This window comes from Eublepharis macularius, chromosome 4 (assembly GCF_028583425.1).
Source record: "Eublepharis macularius isolate TG4126 chromosome 4, MPM_Emac_v1.0, whole genome shotgun sequence".
Taxonomy (NCBI): Eukaryota; Metazoa; Chordata; class Lepidosauria; order Squamata; family Eublepharidae; genus Eublepharis; species Eublepharis macularius.
Genome location: NC_072793.1, coordinates 86331919 through 86351625, shown reverse-complemented (window position 1 = coordinate 86351625; position 19707 = coordinate 86331919). Strand labels below are relative to the sequence as shown.

General features: G+C 43.9%; 1 protein-coding gene and 1 long non-coding RNA gene across 4 annotated transcripts in view; one reads left to right on the top strand and one right to left on the bottom strand.

Moving 5' to 3' along the window:
- The window catches only part of LARP1 (La ribonucleoprotein 1, translational regulator), a 114057-nt gene extending 105727 nt beyond the window's left edge, over window positions 1-8330 (bottom strand). Inside the window, exon 1 of one of the 3 annotated variants that reach the window (XM_054978114.1) lies at window positions 7633-8330. In XM_054978114.1, the coding sequence (XP_054834089.1) occupies window positions 7633-8095 (463 nt within the window). In that variant the 5' untranslated portion in view covers window positions 8096-8330. Of the gene's footprint in view, window positions 1-7143; window positions 7161-7632 lie in introns of those variants that run through there. The other 2 variants (XM_054978113.1, XM_054978115.1) reach the window with 2 other exon arrangements.
- A 192-nt stretch (window positions 8331-8522) lies between these two features.
- Window positions 8523-9709, top strand: LOC129328823 (uncharacterized). The gene is made up of 2 exons (XR_008596895.1): window positions 8523-8667; window positions 8962-9709. It is a non-coding gene; the product is annotated as an uncharacterized LOC129328823 (long non-coding RNA).
- The last annotated feature ends 9998 nt before the right edge of the window (window positions 9710-19707 follow it).

Genomic DNA, 19707 nt, shown 5'->3' with positions numbered 1-19707 from the left:
CATCTCAGTTCGGATTTCAGCTCAGACAAGAACTCACCAAGTATTCTTAAATAATCCATTTTTCAGTCTCAGCTCTTCACTCTACCACCCCCAATGGAGAAATATGAGCCCAGACTGTTACAAGGATGATTAAAAACAAGGTACACATTTGAGCACTTAATATTTATACAATGCTTTTCCTAAATTAATAAATCAATCAGTTGAAAATGCCAGAGGCTGAACCTTGAGTCTCATAATGCACATCAGTTCACTAAACAAGAGAAGAAAATTACACAGGGCAAGATTGTTCTTGTGTCACTTTAATCTAGAGCTGTTATCTTTTAAAATAGTATTTCTCGTGCCATCACATGGCAAAGATACTATTAATTCTTACCACAACAAGAACATGTAACATTACCTGAACGATTCCTGCTCAATTATGTTTCATTCAAAATAATTTAAGTTTGGGCTCTAAAACAGGTTTATGAAAGGCACAGCCCCCACAAATATCACTGAGACTTTAGTATCAGTAAACATTCATATTTATAAATGCTAACTGGGAAAACTGAGAGAATGTTCAAACAGAAGATGTAAATACAAGCTATCCAAGCCCACTTTTTGGAAGATATTTAAGCACACTTGAGCATCTGTCCCTTGAAAGTGAATTCCCACTAACACATTGAAATCTCTCTCCAAGGACAAACTAAGCTTAGTTACTTGGAAGAAAGCCCCACTGAAAGTAATAGGACAACTTTCCAAATAAGCAAGCATAGATTAATAGAATGACTTTTCAAGTAAGCATGCTTAGAACCGAGATGTAATACCCAACAAGCTTGCTATCTTTAAGAACGGGATAGAAGAGCTGAATGAAAGAATGCTACATCCTTTATGGTTGAAAGACTCTCAAATTTAGGACTATGCTAGAAAGGATCAGACAAGGTGCTGATCCTTCACTTACATACTACATTCCCCCAACGTCTCTTAAACAGTGCACACGGCAAAAGTCCAGAAGGAAAATGATGGGCACAGGTGTAGTGGGGGAGAAAAATGACCTTTGATGTCCTTCAGAAAGCAATTCCATACAAATTGCTTGCGCATAAATCCAAGAAATGCATAACTAACCAACTTTTATTTTGTAAAAATTACTTATACACGTTGGAAGTTATGAGTTCAGCACTTTTGATAATTTATAGGGGAGTCGAGAGACGCACTTACTCTGCCTTTGCTCAAGATTTACCTACTCCCAACTTGAATTCACCTAGTAATTAGTATTTTACAACACTGCCCGCCACCACTTTAGCAACCTGATGAGCCATCTCTAACACTCCCATGACCCAATTTGAAATCTCTGTAGTCACTACAAGAGATGCCCAATTATTTTAAGATCAACATATGCTAAGCTACCAAGCAATTGTAATTCACCAAACCAGCAACAATGAAAAATGGACAGTCTTGGGTTATTCAGGAATATCATCATACCTGAAACCTTTGTAGGAGTACTAACGCTTAAAAACGAATTCTCCCTATTCATCCTGAGCCAAGTTTTCAAGACTATGGAATGTGCTCTTGCCCTCATGAAACAAGACATGAAATGTGGTTACCCTAAACCCGAAAATGGAAAAGGCCATTTGTTCAACCTGTATCTACTTTCCCAGCAAAGATAAGAATGTATGGAGCTCTTTTTCTGGAGCATCATGCCATCTGCCATTGCCTCATTTACTCTTGGTGCTAGTCCAAAGCAAGCAAAAATACCAGTGCGTGTTACACAGAAAAACAAAAGCTGCTGCTGAGGGAAAAAGCTGATTTAGTCCCACCCATGCTGTACAATGCTGGTCCAGCATGATGTGATGCATGAATAGTGGATAGAACTACAGTCAACAAGATGCAAACCTCAGCTAAGGAATTCCCAGGCTGCTATAAATCAGCAAGATTTACTTCTGAGTTGAATTTCTCTTTAAGGCTGAGAAGTACACTTCAGTTCTCTAACTTTCCTGTACTTGGCTGAGTTGTGCATTACTTTAATAATCTGTCCTAACAGAAGGTAGTTAGGACTGCAACTTGTTACAATTAGAATGAATAGAGGCACATCTTTATGAAATGATATCTTATCCTGTAAGACAGCTTCAGTTGGGCTGTCATGTTGGTCTACAGTAGAATGATAATATCTGAGTCCAGTAGCAGATTTTCAGGGTAGCTTATATCCTGAATATCTTGTTGGTTTTTAAGGTGCTACTGGATTCAAATCTTGCTTGAGAAAACAGCACAATTGAACAATTTAATCTTGTATTAGGAGAGGAGGAAAACTGTTTGGAGCAAAAATATGTTTTACGTAATAAAATAAAATCACAATGAAAAATATTGCTTTTCAAACTCACAGGGAGCTTGGCATTAATTCCTAAAATGTGTTACGTAGTAGACTAAGTAACTTGATAAGTTCATAACCTAGCAACACCACATCTCCTCAGAAGCAGCAATGATTCTTATAAGAACACAGAATTCAAAATGGAGCGCACAGAATTCAAACTTATGCTACACAGAACTCCTCTTTTCAGGAACAAGGACTTTGATGTAGCAACCTTGCTGAAGCTAAGGCTGAAGCTCAGACTGCCTTGAGTTCCATGATGGAAGGTATTTAAATGCTAATAGATTTAGAAGGCAAGAGTATATAGTAAGTTCAGGGTCTTTAAAAATTAAGGAATAATTTATCTGTGATGAAATTATAAACTCCTGCTTAACGTAAGAAATGCCTTGCAAGATCATGCCAGAGTTATTTGGAAGTGTGCCCTATTACAGTCAGTGAATCTTACTTCTAAACAAAAATGTACCAGGCCTTCCTCTTTGCTCAACAAACCCTATTTATCTATAGCTTTGTCCCTCTAGATATCCTTTTTGTCAACCTCCTAGCACTCCATGAACATCTCCTCCAGAAATATCTCATATTAGGTCAAATCAGCACAAAGCACAGTAGCACCATCACTAAGGTGTTGTGATACTATTGCTAACACAATCTAAAAGGCCATTATCATTTGGTATCACATTATGCAGTTAAGATAACATACTACAACTTAAGACTCTCAAGTACTGTCACCTAATCATCTGTAACAAGGTGAAAGTAACTGAAATTTCTTATCAATACCTGTTGCAGGCGCCACCCCGTCATTCAGCCTCTGCCCTCAAAGAGTATATCCTGTCGTAGTGTTTGCTCCTCTAGCCCCAGACCAGGACAGGGGGTTTGTGGGCCACCACCTCTTGCTCCCCACCCCTCAACTATCTCCTCCCCTACACTACCCTGAATCAGATGGCCAGTCATATCCTCCTTGGCTGTCTCTAAGATCATTTTGAACTACACACTCAAGTTGATCCCTCTTAGCCTCTCGTAAGACTGTCATCCCTTGTGGAAGTTGGGAGTCTCTCCATAGCTGCAACTGGGAAAATTCTAAGACCCCGTTGGCACCCACCTTTGAATGCCACCAGCAGCTGAATATTGTCATTCCTAGCTCCACCATTTGCCTGATATAGGCACCTGGCCTGTCTCCCAATCAGCCTAGCTGCTGCCTTTCACCTGGGGGCATTTCAAAGGCCGGTGTAAGCTGGCATTCAGCCACTTTTTTACTGGCCCATACCAGTTTACATTCACCTTTGAACTGCATGCATGCCCTTGTATTTCACTTTCTAGCTTTCTTCTCAGCTCTCCTATGTTTCAATGTTTTAGGGAGGGGTGTTTATTTTCAAAAGCTTCCAATTTTTGTATCAAAGGGAGAGAAGGAAAGAAGAAAGGCAAGTTGAACTATACATGTTCTCAAGCAATACCACCACAGTTACTTTTACTCTTGCCTGGAGCCAATATTACAATCCTACAGAGCATATCTTGTTATTTTGTAACATGCACGATCCCTTTTGGAAATACAGAAGCAAAATTCAGACTCAGTATTGTTCTTTTAAGGATGTCATGTGCATGTTAAGTCAAGCACTCTCCTATTTGACTACATAATAGACAAAGATGAACACATGATTCTGCCTTATGCTGATTTAGACCATTCGTCTATCAAAGTCCATACTGCTTGCTCTGACCGTCAGAGACTCTCCAGGATCTCAGCAAGATGGCTTTCACATCACCTTTCAACTGGAGACAGCAGGGATTGAATCTTGGATCTTCTGAAAACAAAGCAACTGCTCCACCACTGAGCCATGGTTCCTCACCAGGCTTGAAGGGAAAACCAGCTACTCTTCCTATTGACCATAACCTTGGCAGTGACATCCAAAGGAAGGTTTTTTTTCTTAGAAAGTAACAGATGAAATTTTAGGAGATTTTTCCATGAAAAGCAACATTCTGTGGCTGGACTTCTCCCACTCCAGCTATCAAGACAGTGAAAAGAAGCCCAGCTGGGCTGAATCGCAAAACAGTACCCTCCACCCCCAGCATGTGTCCTTCTGAAAGACATCTCACATAATGGTAAGATGCCAACATTATAAACCCATTTTAAAATATTTAGATATTTATACTCATACATTATAGTAATCGATTTCCGTAAAATGTGTCAGAAAGGTCTCTGTTACAGCAATTCTAACTATCATGTTTGTCTTGCAAATGCCTTGGTTTAAAAAGCATAAGAAAAAAAGCCGCACAAACAAAAAAGCGGAATAATTTAACAAAAGTGGTGTTGTATTAAATCATGGCCATTGCTGCCAAGTAATAGAAATGTTTGCACTTTTTGGTTAAGTTCTAGACTATTTTATCTAATACCACCAAAAGCTGGTAAACTGAAAAAAAATATAGGCATCATCCATTCCCACCATGAGCAAAATAAACAGAATCCCAATAGAGGAGAAAAGGTCAAGTTGAGCCATTTATGATAGCATGGGAACATAAGCAGATTAAAGAGAATGGGAGGTCTGCAACCACAAGCTGTATCCAACCTAGTTTTTACTCTCCAAGGCTTCTAAGTTACTTGTAGCTACGGCACGAGTAGCTTCCTTGGGGCTGAAAAGGAGAGCTGGGTGTGGATTTAGAATGCATGCAAAGCCTTCCAATTAGCCTGTTACAGTTATTGTGCATCTGCACAATGAAGAAAGGAACCCAGGGCCCTACCATGCCCATCACGATCCTCTCTCCATTACTGCAGTGCAAGTGGATCATGTGCTGTGCCTCTTTCTTTCTGCAAAAAAAGATGGTTCAGAGAAAAAGTTGAAAATGGAAAATGAAAATATCTGTATTAAGGGCCTTTACCTGTAAGAAAAGTGAGAAAGTCATTAAACCAACTCGTCCAACATACCAAGCCTCCAAAAGTGCATGTATATGGCATATACATAAAAAGCAAAACAAACTGTTAAATTAACCTCAAGCCTACTCTTTGACACATTTCAATAAAGCAATATTATCATGCTTCATGAAAGCTAATCAGTATAGATTTTAATAAAATGTTCCTGTGTCACTGCATCTGCAGTTATAAGCACCATCACACACAAATTTTGAAAGTACATTTCAACCAGGTGCTGCAGAGCTGTGCCTTTTCCAAGAATCATTAAATCTTGATGATTCATCATCTTACATTGTACAATACAAGCATCTATTAGCAATCTAATTTCAGGTGTAGTATGCAATTTAAAAGTTTGTGACAGTTTAAATCCCAGAAAATAAAGTTTTTAAATTGCTCCTGTATTTAACATGTTATTTTTTTTGTAAAGATAATATTGTTCTTGCGGGAGAAAAGTGCGCTGCAAGTTACCCACTAAAGGTCAAAACTAACAGTAGTCACATTGGTCCTCAGACAGATTTAAAAACATGACATTAATACTTTTTATTAGGAATAACCAAAATTTCAATTCTTTAGAACTGTTCATTAAGCTGGATATTCATTACAAAAAAAGGGAAAAGGGGTTGAATATCATGCAAGGATATCTGCAAAATGTATAAATGTTATTGAACAGTTATCTCTTGCACTCTTTCCTGATCTCATTAAACCTTATGTTTATAAGGAAAAGTACTAGAAGATTTAGCAATATTTGATCCCACAACCACAACACTATTACAAATTTCTGTGTGTTTATTTCAAAAAGTGGAGAAAAATACTTAACGTCCCAAGAAGCACACAACAGACACAGAAACACCCAACCTTTCTCCTCCAGAACCACTCAGAACCAATGCTAAGAATAGAAAGCTGGAGCATTTCAGCTAAATTCTAACTATGGACCTCCTGAGAAAAGGGGCCATGCCTAAATGTCAGCATGCCAACCCTGTAAAACCCAGAGTAATTAAGAACCCCCTTGCAGTAAACTAGGAAGCCCACGTGGCTGTTTCGAAGACCTTTACTCCAGGTCCATTATCACGGAGATCCAATCCGATTACAACTCGGGGCATGTAAGGAAGAACGGGGGGGGGGGGGAGGATCGGAGAGCCGCCCTTCCCGGAAAGAGCAGGGATCGTCAGTTCCACTTCACAGCGGTGAGAACGGCACACATGGAAGCCTTGCTGGAAGAGCAGCTGAAGGCCTGGCCTTGCCCGCCTTCTCTCCTTGACGCAACCTCGCTGTCACCTCGAGCCTCACCCAATGTACGCGGGGCCTTGAACAGGGTTCTCTCCGGGGCCCGCGCCAAAAGGGGACGGGGCCGCCTTCGCCGCCCGAAGGGTCAAGAAGCGAGGGCCTCCCCTGCGAGCTGGGCGAAATCACATGCTCGCCCCGAAAGAAAACCACGTTGCCTTTACTGCAGCGGAATGCTGGGAAAGAGAGGAAACGGCGGTGGCACACGCGCGTAGCCATTGGGCGGCCTGGGCGTGGAGACGCCGAGCGCTCAACCCGTCGGCAGCGCTGCCACCGGGGCCTGGGTCGCTGCCGCAACGCCACCCAGCCCTCGGCAGGCACCGCTGCCCCACCCCGCCCCATGCCCATCCGCTTGACCCACCGCCGCCTTCGCCCTCCCGGAGCTCGGGCCCCCTCCCGCTGCACACGCTCGCCTCTTCTCTAACGGAAGCCCGCCTGTCGGAGGCATTCACACGCACCCACCCTCCGAACCCGTATCAGGCCAACCAGGGTGCCCGGCAGTTGGAAAGAATTCCGCTTCCTAAATTCTCTGGCGGCCGTTCCGCAAGCCCGACTCTGACCCCCTCCTCTCTCCTCCCAGCCGGTTCACGCCTAGAGACCAAAGACGGTCCCGGCTTAGATTTACCTCTCGATATCCGTAGCCTTCAGGCCGCCGCGGCATTGGAGCCAGCACTATTCGGGCGAGGGAAGCGGCATGGGGGAACCTCTCGCCGACGCTCATTAAACATTAACAGGCGGAGACGTGTTGTAAGAGCAGGGTGTGCGCGGGGGCCCCAAGAGAGAGCCTGATCCGGCAGGAAAGCGCTGGAGGGGGCGCGGAGGGGGCACCCTTTCCCCCGGGGCAGTTCCCTCTGCGCCCAGCGCGGCGTGCTTCCCCGCAAGCGAGGCCTGGAGAGGCGTTTTCACGCCGGCCTGCGAGAGCCTCCTGCCATGCTGCGCCCACCTCCACGAAGCTGGACCGGGGCGAAGCGAGGCAGGCGGGCGCGCGTGTCGATGGACAAAGGCGGGGTGGGTGTCACCATATTGCAGCGAGGAGGCTCCCCACCTCGCGCGGCGCTCCCCGCCGTATCAGAATCACGCCACCTCCTCCCCCCCCCGCCTCCCCAGGACCCACCTGGCGGGGACTGCCCGTTGAGAGTGACCAGCGCCACAGGGGCGTTCTTCGTCCAAGGGTTCACCTTGGGCGGGGGCGCCTCGATGAATTCCTTGCGCCCCACGCCGCCCTGCTCGCCGCCCTCCTCGCCGCCGCTGCTGCTGCCGGCCTCGCCGCCGCTCCTCTGGTGCAGCAGGTTCTCCTTCTCCTGGTTGTTACTATCCTCCTTCTGCTGCTTGATGCTGGGGGGCTTGAGCGCCCCGTTCCGGCGCGGATGCTCCCCCACGCTGCTGCTGCCGCCGCCGCCGCCGCCTTCCTTGCTGCAGCTGTCGGGGCCGGCCCCCTTGCCCTCGTCGGCGTTGGCCTTCTCCGCCTGGTGCATGAGGCGCTCGCCCTTCTCCTGGGGCTTCTTGACCGCCAGTCCGTGCTCCTCGGAGGGCAGCAGAGAGCTTGCGGGCAGGAGAGCCTCCACCTGGGTAGCCATCTGCGCCCCCGCAGAGCCGCCGCGTCCCCCCTGCTCCAGGCTCTCCTCACACAACGAGCACGCCCCAAACTTTCTCGGCTCCCTCGCCGGGCCCGGCTCCCTCGCCCCGCTCAGGTGGATTCGCGCCCCGAGGCCACGGGGGGCTCGAGCCGCCGGCTTCCTCCCCCCCACCGCGACGCCCAGCCCCGGCGCCCCCTCCCCCGTCTCCTCTAATGCCTCCGCAGCAATATGGAGAAGCAAGGAGACCACGCGACAGGCCGGCGAGCGCGCGACCCTCCGCCAGCTCCGCCTAGAGAGGGAGGGAGTGCGCGCACGTCGCGGAAGCGAGAGCGCGCCTCGCCAGTGGAGGAGAGCCGGGAGCGCGAGCCCAAAGCGGAGGAGGGAAGCGCGCGTGCCTGATGCAATTGGACGAGAGTAGACGGGTCTTAAAGGCGCAGCGCTGATAAAAGCGAACGGAACAGCAGCTTTGCTTGACGGGCCTGTGCGAAGCGCCAGTTGTGACTTCTGGGACTCGGTTCGAAGGAGGCAGTGGCTCGCGCATTTCACGGGAACTCTCTCAGCAAGGCTTCAATGTAATCCATGTTTACTTGAAAGTATATCAGTGGACCTGGTTGATACGATCGGGCTGACGGTGTGCGTAACAGGCCTGTGTTAGCCCGAATCCCGCTCCTATGTTTTCTTTTTTTTTTCAAGTGGGCAACCACGTTGGTGCTTATCAAAAAACCGTAATAATGGTTGTGATTGGTCTTAAACAAATGTATTACATGGGTGTTGATTATGTGCCTGTGCGTGCTTTCTTGAAAATGGATTTAAGGACAACAGAACTGATTTCAAGAGCATAAAATTTTCTTTTTTACCATTTTCAGAATCATCTGAGGCTCTGAGAGGCTATTCACCATCCACAGTAGGAGAGAACAAGTTCTCACTTTCCTTCATTCAGTTAATTCTTCGTTTTTCTCATCCTCGTCCACTATTTTCTGACTAAAGTTTCTGGAGAGCTCGAAAGATTTACCTCTTTTTGAAAGAATTTTGGTTGGTCCTATTTGTAACACTGCTTACACTACTATTGTTTTTTTAAATCTTTCTATGAGCCAGCATCGCTACCTATCTTCCCTCTTTTACACTTTCCTTTACATCAATGATTCTTACAACTGAAAAACGAACCAGAGTTACCAACCTGTGTTGCTTGTTTGTCAGTCTGGCACCTTCTGTGTGCTTGGTGCCTTATTACCATGACCGGTCCTTTGCCCCAGGATTTTGCAATCTAAATTTCGATGGAGGAGGAGACAACAGAGGTGAAGGATCTGGGAATGCTTTGAAGAGAGTCGCCTTTATTGTCATGAAAAAGTTGTGGCTTCTCACCCCATGTATACACAGCAAAACAGGCATGTGATGGATTCACACAATTTAGAGCTTTCATCTGAAACAGCCCTGAAGCTGAGGGTGCAACCATTCAACCAACATAATGAGTATACCACACAACAGAATAATTTGTTTATTCTGAAGCTATGGAACCCAAGAATTACACTACAAGGTGTACAAATTAATATCTCTATAGTCAGTGCATTCAAATTTGATGTATATACAGTGAATTCAATAAATACATAAGAACTATGCAGTTTTCAATCAATTATTCATACAAACACCTTATACACACAAACACAGTCCTTCCGTTGAACAGTCCAGTAACTTTGTGGGGAATATATCTCAGACCCCGATAATCTCAAAATTAATTCCAGAAGCTCAATGGCTGATGTGGCAAAAGGTCACCCATGAATAAGTTGGCAATGGAGGGAGCCGCAGGGCACTCCATTGCCACCCGCTTTACTTGATAGTAAAACTGCTCTTGAAAGCGGAAATAATTTCTTTTGAGTACAATGTCCAGTAGATTTAACAAAAAAGGGGTGGGTGGGGTGTCAGATGTTCTAGACCTTAATACATTTTCGACCACCCTCCTTGCCTCATGGTGCGGTATAGACGTATACAAAGACTGAACATCAAGCGTCAAAGGGTAGGCGTCAGAAGGAATGCAGAGATTCTCAATGAACATAATAGAGGTTCCCTTATGTTCCTGTATCCCTTATATAAGTGGTCAAATTGGTAACAAAACTATCAAGTAAAGGGGGGGGTGATGGGGTGCCCTGCGGCTCCCTCCATTGCCAACTTATTCATGGGTGATTTTGAAGATTTCTACTGAATCGTGACAACAATCCTTTCTTTGACCAGATAATAACTCTGAAAAGATTTATTGACGACCTTTTTCTCGTGTTTAAAGGGGCCGCTGCTATTGAAGAGTTTATTAATTGGTTAAATAGTATAGATTCTAATATCCAGTTCACTGCTAAGGGCAATGATAACAGTGTTCCATTTTTAGATGTTATTGTGTATAAAATAACAGAAAATAAATTGGGCGTTATGCCTTATCGCAAGCCCACTGATTGGTCAGCATATTTAAATTATAGTTCATTTCATAGACCACAGTTAAAGCGTAATATTCCTTATGGCCAGTTCTTACGCCTTAAGCGCAATTCATCTCAAAATGGGGACTTTGAAAGGGAAGTGAAGAGGCTGAGCGAAGCGTTCGTCACTCGAGGTTACCCAAGCCAGGTAGTTAGGCATGCCTTGAATAGAGCAGACGCAGTCCCCCATGAGTCCCTTTTGAAATTGACCAATGATAGGGAAACAGAAAGATCAGGGATTACGTGGGCTCTTGACTATTCTCAATACTCAGGAGGCATAGTGAACATTATTAAAAAGAATTGGCATATTTTAAATGATGTGCCTGGCTGTGATACACCCTTAAAAATTGGTTATAGGCGCACAAATAATCTAAGGGATCTCTTGGTCCATTCTGATTATACGAAGAAAGAAATACAGCAGAGTTTATCAAGAGGACACTTCGCATGCGGTCACTGAAACATCTGTGACTTGAGTGTGCCTATTACATCATTTGCTCACCCAGCAACTAAAAGACTATTGTACCCTAAAAGTTACTCGACATGCTCTTCGGCAAATGTGGTCTATATTATAAAATGTGTGTGTGCTTTAATTTATGTAGGCAGCACCACACGGCCGATCAGGGTATGTATACAGGAACATCTTTCGAAAATTAGAACCAAAAATGTGACAGCACCAATGGTTGAGCATTTTTGCAATTGCCACGACAGTGAATGGGAATTAAGTTATTCTGTACTAGAAATTGTAAAACCCAGTAATAGCAGCAAGATTGACTTACTAAGAGCAGAAGCCCAATGTATATACAGGATGGACAGTTTATTTCCTAATGGTCTAAATAGCGAAATTAATTGGGCAGCTTTTCTTTAGAGCTTAACAGAATCAATACCCACCTTAATGTATTTAAGGAATAAGGCTCCAACAGGGGATACCTGTGCCTCGAGCATTATCTTATGCAATCAGTAGGAGATACAGTCCTGAGATTATTGGAAACATGGATTAAATTATGTGAGTATATTTTCTTAACGTAATTGTGTAACATTACATTATTGAAGAATATGATGTATTGTGGTTTTTGACACTTGTGTTATTGCAGTGGATATTTTGGCTGAATGTAATACTGGCTGTGAAGAAGAATTGCCGAAACGAGCTAAGTAAGAAGCTGGCGGGCTCGTTGCCAACCTCCCAGCCAATCTCCCGGTCAATCCTTTGGTGATTTCCAGCGTTTTGAGCCATTGTGCCCTGGACGAATGTGTGTCAGCAGTAGAATATCTGCCTTCTGACTGCTTGGCTCTCTGACTGCTGTCCAATGGACTTTTCAACTGTCACTTGTCCAACATTCCGCAAAGCTGCCTACATTTCCCATCAAAACTTGAGGGAAGCTGACAAGTGTCCAACCTGTGCCTTTTGTCACTTGTAGTTCCGCTCTCAGCCTTCCATCCTTCCAAAGTCGGTAAAATGCGTACCCAGTTTCCCTGGGGTAACGTGTAGATGACTGGGGAAGGCAATGGCAAGCCACTCTGTAAAAAAGTCTGCCAAGAAAACGTGATGTGACGTCCCCCATGGGTCAGTAATGACTTGGTGCTTCATGCAGCCTCCTTTTTGCTCTGGCCTGGAAATCAAGAGATGCTGCCTGCTTGCTGCTGCTGCTGGCTCCCTGTGGTCTGGGACTCAGACATGCTTTGGACTGTGATTGGTCCCTGACCTGGAGTGAGTGGATTCCTGCTGCTACCTGCTGAGACCTGCTGCACCTGGAGGACTTCTGCTGCTGCCTGTCGTTAGGCTCACTAGGCTTGAGGGAGGGATGGTGGCCCAGTGTCTGGGAGGGATAGGGTTTGGGGGAGAAGGGAAAAGGTTTTTTTACTTTGCGTTTTAAAAACTACTTTTTTGCTGGGGGCGGGGCTTTGGTTAGGCTTTTGTGTAGGGGGTCTTTGATTTATAAAACATGGGGAGTCATCAGAGGATAGTTAGGATAGAATTTGGTGAAATTCTGTCAAAAAATGACACTCCCCTAGGCCACTGGGTATACCCAAATTGAGTTTCCCATAGGAAACAATGGCCGAATTTTACCAAATTTACTTTGTATTATTGAACCGTAATGGAGAATGAATTTGGTATTCAGGGAATACTGGATCTTTTTCCAGTTTGGTATTACAGAACCTGAATTTACCCATTTTTTTCCTGTGCACACCCCTACCACAAGATTGAATTCACTGAGGTGATAACCTCTGTTTGGGTTGTGTCACTTTAGAGACCACATGGAAGCTTTTTTTTAATATAAAGGAATATTGTCACATGTGTCCTCACCTGCAGTAGTATAGTCCCATTAAAAGTTTATCACTAGGCCTATATGAACCAGATCACCTAACTCATCGACATTTTTAGTCCTGGGAAGTTAACATTTTAACCCCAATGTGAAACATAGGATTTTTCTTGACTTCAAAAATAAATGCCATGGATTCATGCCCTTCTTCCTCTTTCTCTGTTTCTCTTCTTGTCTGTCTTGTCTCCCCTCCTCTCTATTACTTTGGGAAAAAATAAGAAAACATTTATTTGTGGGCATAGATCAATGGTGGAGCATAAATCTCTAGTAGGATCAATGCATCACTAAACCAATTAGCCAACCAGATTCCTAAACTAGATAACAGCCGTAATCTGTCACTGGTCTGAACAGTGTTTGAAACCTTCCTTCAGATATTCTGAAAGTGTTTTTGACTTTGCTAATCAGAGAGTGGTGGGATACAGACAAACACAGATTAAACACAATATATTACTTTAGTAAGGTTGCCAGAAGGCATGGAGGAAAAGTGCTGTATTTTTATCAGAGGCTTAATGTGTAGAAATGGACAGCTGAAGCTTCTCTTGGCATGGAGGTAAATAACATCTCCTGGTAAATAAGAGCCCACTAATCCTCTATTAAAGGGACAAGACTTTTTCCTCCAGGCCACTGGCAATCCGATGCATTAATTCTCCACATAGAAATGAAACACATACACACAGATTTTGATGGATACTGGGACAAAACAAAACTAACCTTGTAACATTAAAAGTATGTGAATCCTTCAGGCCTGAGAGAGTGAGTTGAGGTGAAAGACAAGTATATTTCCCAATACCTTTTATGACAAGTAATTCTACAATCTGGTATTAATATAAATTGCTTATATGTCAAAAACTGAGTGGAATAAAAACTAGTGTATCAATTATATCTATCAGAAGATGACTATAAAACTACAGAGAATGTTTACAGCTTCTGCCACCTTTGGGACACAATTTCTGTGCCCCATGTAGTTCCCTGTCATGTACACACAATTCCTAGTCCTGTAACAGTAATAATCTGTCAGGCTGTATGTTGAGTAATTATACCCCATGGAAACCCCCCTTCAGGACAAAAAGGATGCCATCAGAAATGATTTCTTGGATGGAGGGCACTTGACAGACACCCCAAGAGCTTGTTTTGCATGTACTATCTATAAATTCTATGTTAACACTGGATCATAATTAGTTACACTTCTCAGAAAGTAAGCCTATATTGAATGACCATGTATCATATTTCTTTAACATTCATATCCATGCAAGATAAGGAATTGTTTTTATCTTATTTAATTAAAACATTTCTAGGTCACTTTTCCAGAAGTTGACTTACAATAATGTACAGCAAAATAAAATTAAGAAACCAATAAGAACACACAAAGCCTGTGTAAAACAATGCAACATAACAGCATCCATTGACTTCTAATTCACCATCATTAGACAGGCCAAAAGCCAACTGGAATTGGAACATCTTGCAACTCCTTCTAAGAGCAGCCCAAGAGCTGCTGCTTCATTCCTGAGGAACAATATAGAACAATTGTTCTATATTGAGGAATATAGAACAACTCTATAATGCTCCCAGCAGCTGAAACATTTTACTCCCTTGTTGACCGAATATAAAGATGGACAGGGCTTCATCAATGCAGTAGGCACAAAGCTGATACTGGGAGAGGCACTCTCTATGGCAGGGGTATCCAACAGGTAGCTTATCAGCTATCAGTAGCTTTCCGGCTGTTGCTGCTAGCTCATGCATCAGGAAAAGATCTGCCCTAGACTTGGGGGATGGATAAGATCACATTTTATTTCATAGGATTTTTCTCTGTGCTGCTTAGCTGATAGGTCTATTTCTGGTGCTCTTCCCAGTCCATGTTCTGTTTCTAGGATTGGGCAAAACTTGTTAACATGTTGCAGGGGGAGGGGGTAGATGGCATGCTTGTCATTACTCACATGCACCTCTCATTAAATAAAAGGTTGTCAACCCCTGTTTTAAGGTTCCAGGCCATCAAGACTTTTTAAAAGTTAAACAATACCTGGGTAGCCCAATCTTAAGACCCTGACATCAGCGCAACTCCATCAGAGGAACTGCTCTAGCACCAAGTTGACGAGAGAAATATAAACAAAAGACCCATACTGAGGTTCAGAAAGTACGGTGATTGCATTAGAGTTAAAGCAGTCCCTCTGCAACTCACCAATCATGGAACAGCATGCTGACAATGCCCCCATGACATGCAGAGATAGAAACAGCCAAGCAGCATACCATGATGCTCACCCAACATCAAATGTTTTCATTCACACACTAGAACATAACAAGAAGGGAACACAATGCCCTTCACTGTAAACAGGACTGTGGTATGACGGGAAGGATCACACATGATGGGAGTTCCAAAGATGTGAGTTTTAGTCCCCTCCTGCAACTACATTCACTGTTGTCAGGTGCACATAGAGAGAAGGAAATATGGCCACTTCGATCACACCAACTACATGTCTCTACAATTCAATGAGCAAAGACAGTTCTAACAGAGTGCCCAAGACTTCTGTCATATAAGGATTTCGGTTGAATGGGGGCCTCAGCAGCACCAGGCAAAGGGTAGCAGACCCCAAGGAAAGAGAATACACAGCTGCACATTCACAAAAGCTTTCCCAGACAATTCCCCAGTAGCTTACTAGAGAGGATCATCCATGTGGCAAACAAAAGTCATGGGTTCAGATCCCTCTGAAGGGAATGCTGGCAAGAAGACTACATTTTTGTCTGATCACAAACTAGAGCCTATGCCTCAGGAGCAGTCACAGAAACAAGACACTGAAATATTCTGGGATTAATGGTGAGCACTGTAATAGACAAGATTGTGGATGATATGAAATTGTTCAGGAGGATGGAGAGAGCCAAGGAAGATTGTAAAGAGCTCCAAGATGATATTTATATTGGCCAAATGGCCAAACAACATGACAGAAGAAGTTCAATGTAGGTAAGTGTAAAGCAATGCATATTGTAACACAAAAACTAACTTTAACAGTGAAACCTTAAGCAGAGTTACTCCAGTCTAAGACCATTGAAATCAATTTAGGATTTCGCTGTAAATGTATGTTGATGGCATCTGAACTGGCCAAGACCAAAAGGGAAAGAAATCTTGGGGCTCCAGTGGATTGCTCAATGAAAATAGCAACTCAGTGTGCACCATGCTAGGGGGCATTAGGAAAGGGCCTGAAAATAAAATGGCCAACATCATAATGTCCTGTATAGATCACAGGGAGAGGTCCTCCTGACTGTCCTGTTGACCAAAGAATCTTGTCTGGTGGGTAGACATAATAGGACATCTTCAGTGGCAGCCTGTGGCACAGTGGTGGCAGAGGAGGCCAGAGGAGGACCAACCTACTAGGCCAAAGGTAGCAACTGCTCCAAGACAGAGTAGGGGACCGCTCAGGAAGTATGATGGCCCCAGCAGAAGCGAGGGGGCTCTGCGTGCAGGAGAGAATCCTCCACACCAAACAGCTGCTGAACAAAAAGCAGGGGCATGAGGTTTGTCGACCCAGGATATTAGCTTGAGGCATGACAGGCAGCAGGGGTCTTTAACTAGCCCTATGCAACCCCAGCTGGGGTAGGGCAAGGAAGGGGTTAACTAGTGTACAAGGTTCAGCGGAGGAAGGAGCAATGCTGGATGAGGCCAGCATGAGTGGAGTTCCAGGGATAAAAATCGAGATGTCAAGAGAAACAGGTGAGGTGTGGAGCAGTCTAGAAAAGACTGTGAAGGTAAGGGGGGGTGGAGCCAGAGCATCTGTTGGGTCATTGGTCAGGATAAGATGGCCAGACCTGGGCAGGTAGGGTAGAATTGACCTTTGAGTGTACTTGCTCATTTGCCATTTAGGCAATAGCTCTTGTGTGCCATGTTGTTAGACTGTGCTAGAACTTGGATGCAGTTTGCATCCAATTATAATCCATCCTTCAAAAACTAACCATTTAGCTAAAGGTTACAGTAGTGATATAATTAGGGTGCTCTAGAATACTAGTCCCACCAATTTAAATAAAGATGAATAAGTTCCAAAGTCTAATTTTTGTTGACTATCAGATTTGCACATGGAATCTCCTCCTTAGCAGTTTCCTTTTAAAAAATCTGCCAGATAAGATTGCATCCAACAACATTGCTCCATAATGGTTGTATGTTCTTTGCAACATTGTTCCTTTTTATTTTTTATTTTTGCTGCAACACTATCAAAATTAATTGTAATGAGTTTAACAAATGCTGTGAGATCTCTACTCTTATAGCAATCTGGCAAAATCTACCAAGACTAGAGTGGTGAAAACACAAATACATGTTATTATATTATCTAGAACACCCAGAGGAAACTTGAGAGCAAAAGCTTCCAGCACTTTTAAGTAATTTGCCCCCAAAGGGCTATAAGTTTTTTACTCTATGCTAGTGATTCTGGTTCTGACATTTTACCAAGTTTCAGCCAAGAAGTGCCAAGCAGCTTTAGCTGATCACTCTCCATTCCACGAGCTGTTGTTGAGAATGTGTGAGATACGCCTAGGAGCTGACAGCTTAAAAAACAGAGGTTGGGCTAGTATGTAGGTTGCTAAGCACCAATGGAGTGTTTATACTAAACTCTGCCTGTGCTTTTTGTCTGTGCAACTTACCTGCAAAGAGGTAAAACAGTCCATAATACCTATCACATTTTTCTTCCTTAAAGAAGTAGTAATACTTTAGATCACAGTGGTACATGCCCTGGTTACATCTAGATTAGGCTACTGCAATGTACTCTATATGGGGCTGCTTTTGAGAAGTGTTCTGAAACATTAGTACAGAATGCTTCAGCTGGAGTATTGGCTGGAGTCAACATCTATATGAAACAAATTCATAAAGTCATCAGGAATCACTGGAACCTCTGATAAAACCACAGAGTTTCCCGCAATTATTAGAGTTATCCTATAAGGTAGCTGTAATTTCTAGTGATTCCTAGAATTTCTGTGACACTGCACATGATGCTGCATTGTAAAAAAAAAATCTCCTGTCAGTGGCAGCAGGACTGGATAGTGGATTATGGATGTGGCCACATTTATTTAGAAAATTTGTATGCCACCTTTCCAGACCTGCTCAAGGTGGCTCACAATAATAAAACACAATCAAGACGACAATAAAAACAAATCATACCAATAAAAAACATCAATAGAAGAATACAACTTAATACAAGTAATATCTATTTAATGTTGGCACTGCTGCACCAAATGCTTCCAGACCACTTTCTACACCCAGGAAGTTTGCTCTTAAAAGAAATGCATGATAAGGATTAGTGTATAATTGCCAAGAATACATTTCTTCAGATGTCAGAATCACTCATACTGGGAGCCTACCCAGTAGGAGGGGTAGAACCTCCTGAAATGTGCAATCAACGTTGTGTGTGAACTTGAATTGCAATGTCCTTCCTTATACCCTCCCAGAAGGATAGGGGTGGTACTTACCTGTAGGGTCTTCTTTGTGCATGCATGCTCTTGGCACCAGCATGGTGATGTGGTGAGGCCATCACACTGGTGGTGGGTGTGCTCCCACACTTTGCGCTGGGCTAGTTCAGCCCATTTGGGGCCAAAATTGGTCCCTGTGAAGCGCGGGAGCATGCCCACTGCCAAAACAATGACATCACTTGAGGATGTTACATCATCACACCCCACTGCGAGCGCACCTGCTGCACTATTGTCAATGTTGCCTGGTGGTGGCGGGCAGTTGCTGGGAGGTTTGCCAACTCTTGGGCAACAGGGCAAACCCTCAGGAGATTACCCACCACCAGCAGGCAACTGAGAATCCTAGTGTGAACAGGGACAACACATGTATTTATGTATTGTCGAAGGCTTTCACGGCCGGAGAATGATGGTTGTTGTGGGTTTTCCGGGCTGTATTGCCGTGGTCTTAGCATTGTAGTTCCTGACGTTTCGCCAGCAGCTGTGGCTGGCATCTTCAGAGGTGTAGCACCAAAAGACAGGCTGTCTTTTGGTGCTACACCTCTGAAGATGCCAGCCAAAGCTGCTGGCAAAACGTCAGGAACTACAATGCCAAGACCACGGCAATACAGCCCGGAAAACCCACAACAACCAACATGTATTTATCATGCACATACCCTTCTACTACAGTGACTCATCACTGGATTTTTCAGAGTTTGTGCTCACATATATCAACAGCATGGTAAAAATGTTAATTGCCCCTTAACAAAGACAACATGGTAACCACATGTATCAGGAGGATTGAAGATGAGGTTGCCAGCCTCCAGATGTGACCTTGAGTTCTTCTGGAATTACAACTGATCTCCAAACTACAGAGATCAGTTTTGCTGGAGAAAATGACTGTGTCAGAGTATGGCCTCTTTGGCAGCATATCCCTGCAAAGCTCTCTCCCCTTCCCAGGCTCTGCCTTCCCCAGGCTCTGCCACCAAATCTCCCGGAATACACCAGCCCTTGCATATGCTCTTGATGCATGTGGTTGGTAGGCTCCCAATACATATGACTGTAACGTTAGTTGCCTTCTGTGGGATAGTAGTCACCATGTTGGATTTGGATGTGGAAACCCAAGATGGAAGGCCTATTCTACTGTGAACCCTAGTAAGATACTATTTCTTATCCTAATATCCCTGACATGGTGGTTGTGAACAGAAAATAAAATAAACCAGTGGAAGGCAAATTAATATCCATTTATTTATAACTTAAGGTTTACACCCCACTAGTAGCTTAATAATAAGCTGCTCATTAATAATAAAGACAGTCTAGCTTGGAACGGTTGAAACGTAGCTACGCAAAAAGAAAAAGTAGATGGGACAGAATCACCTGAGGGGTCTTGATTAAAATCAAGGCTTGATCAGAGAAATTA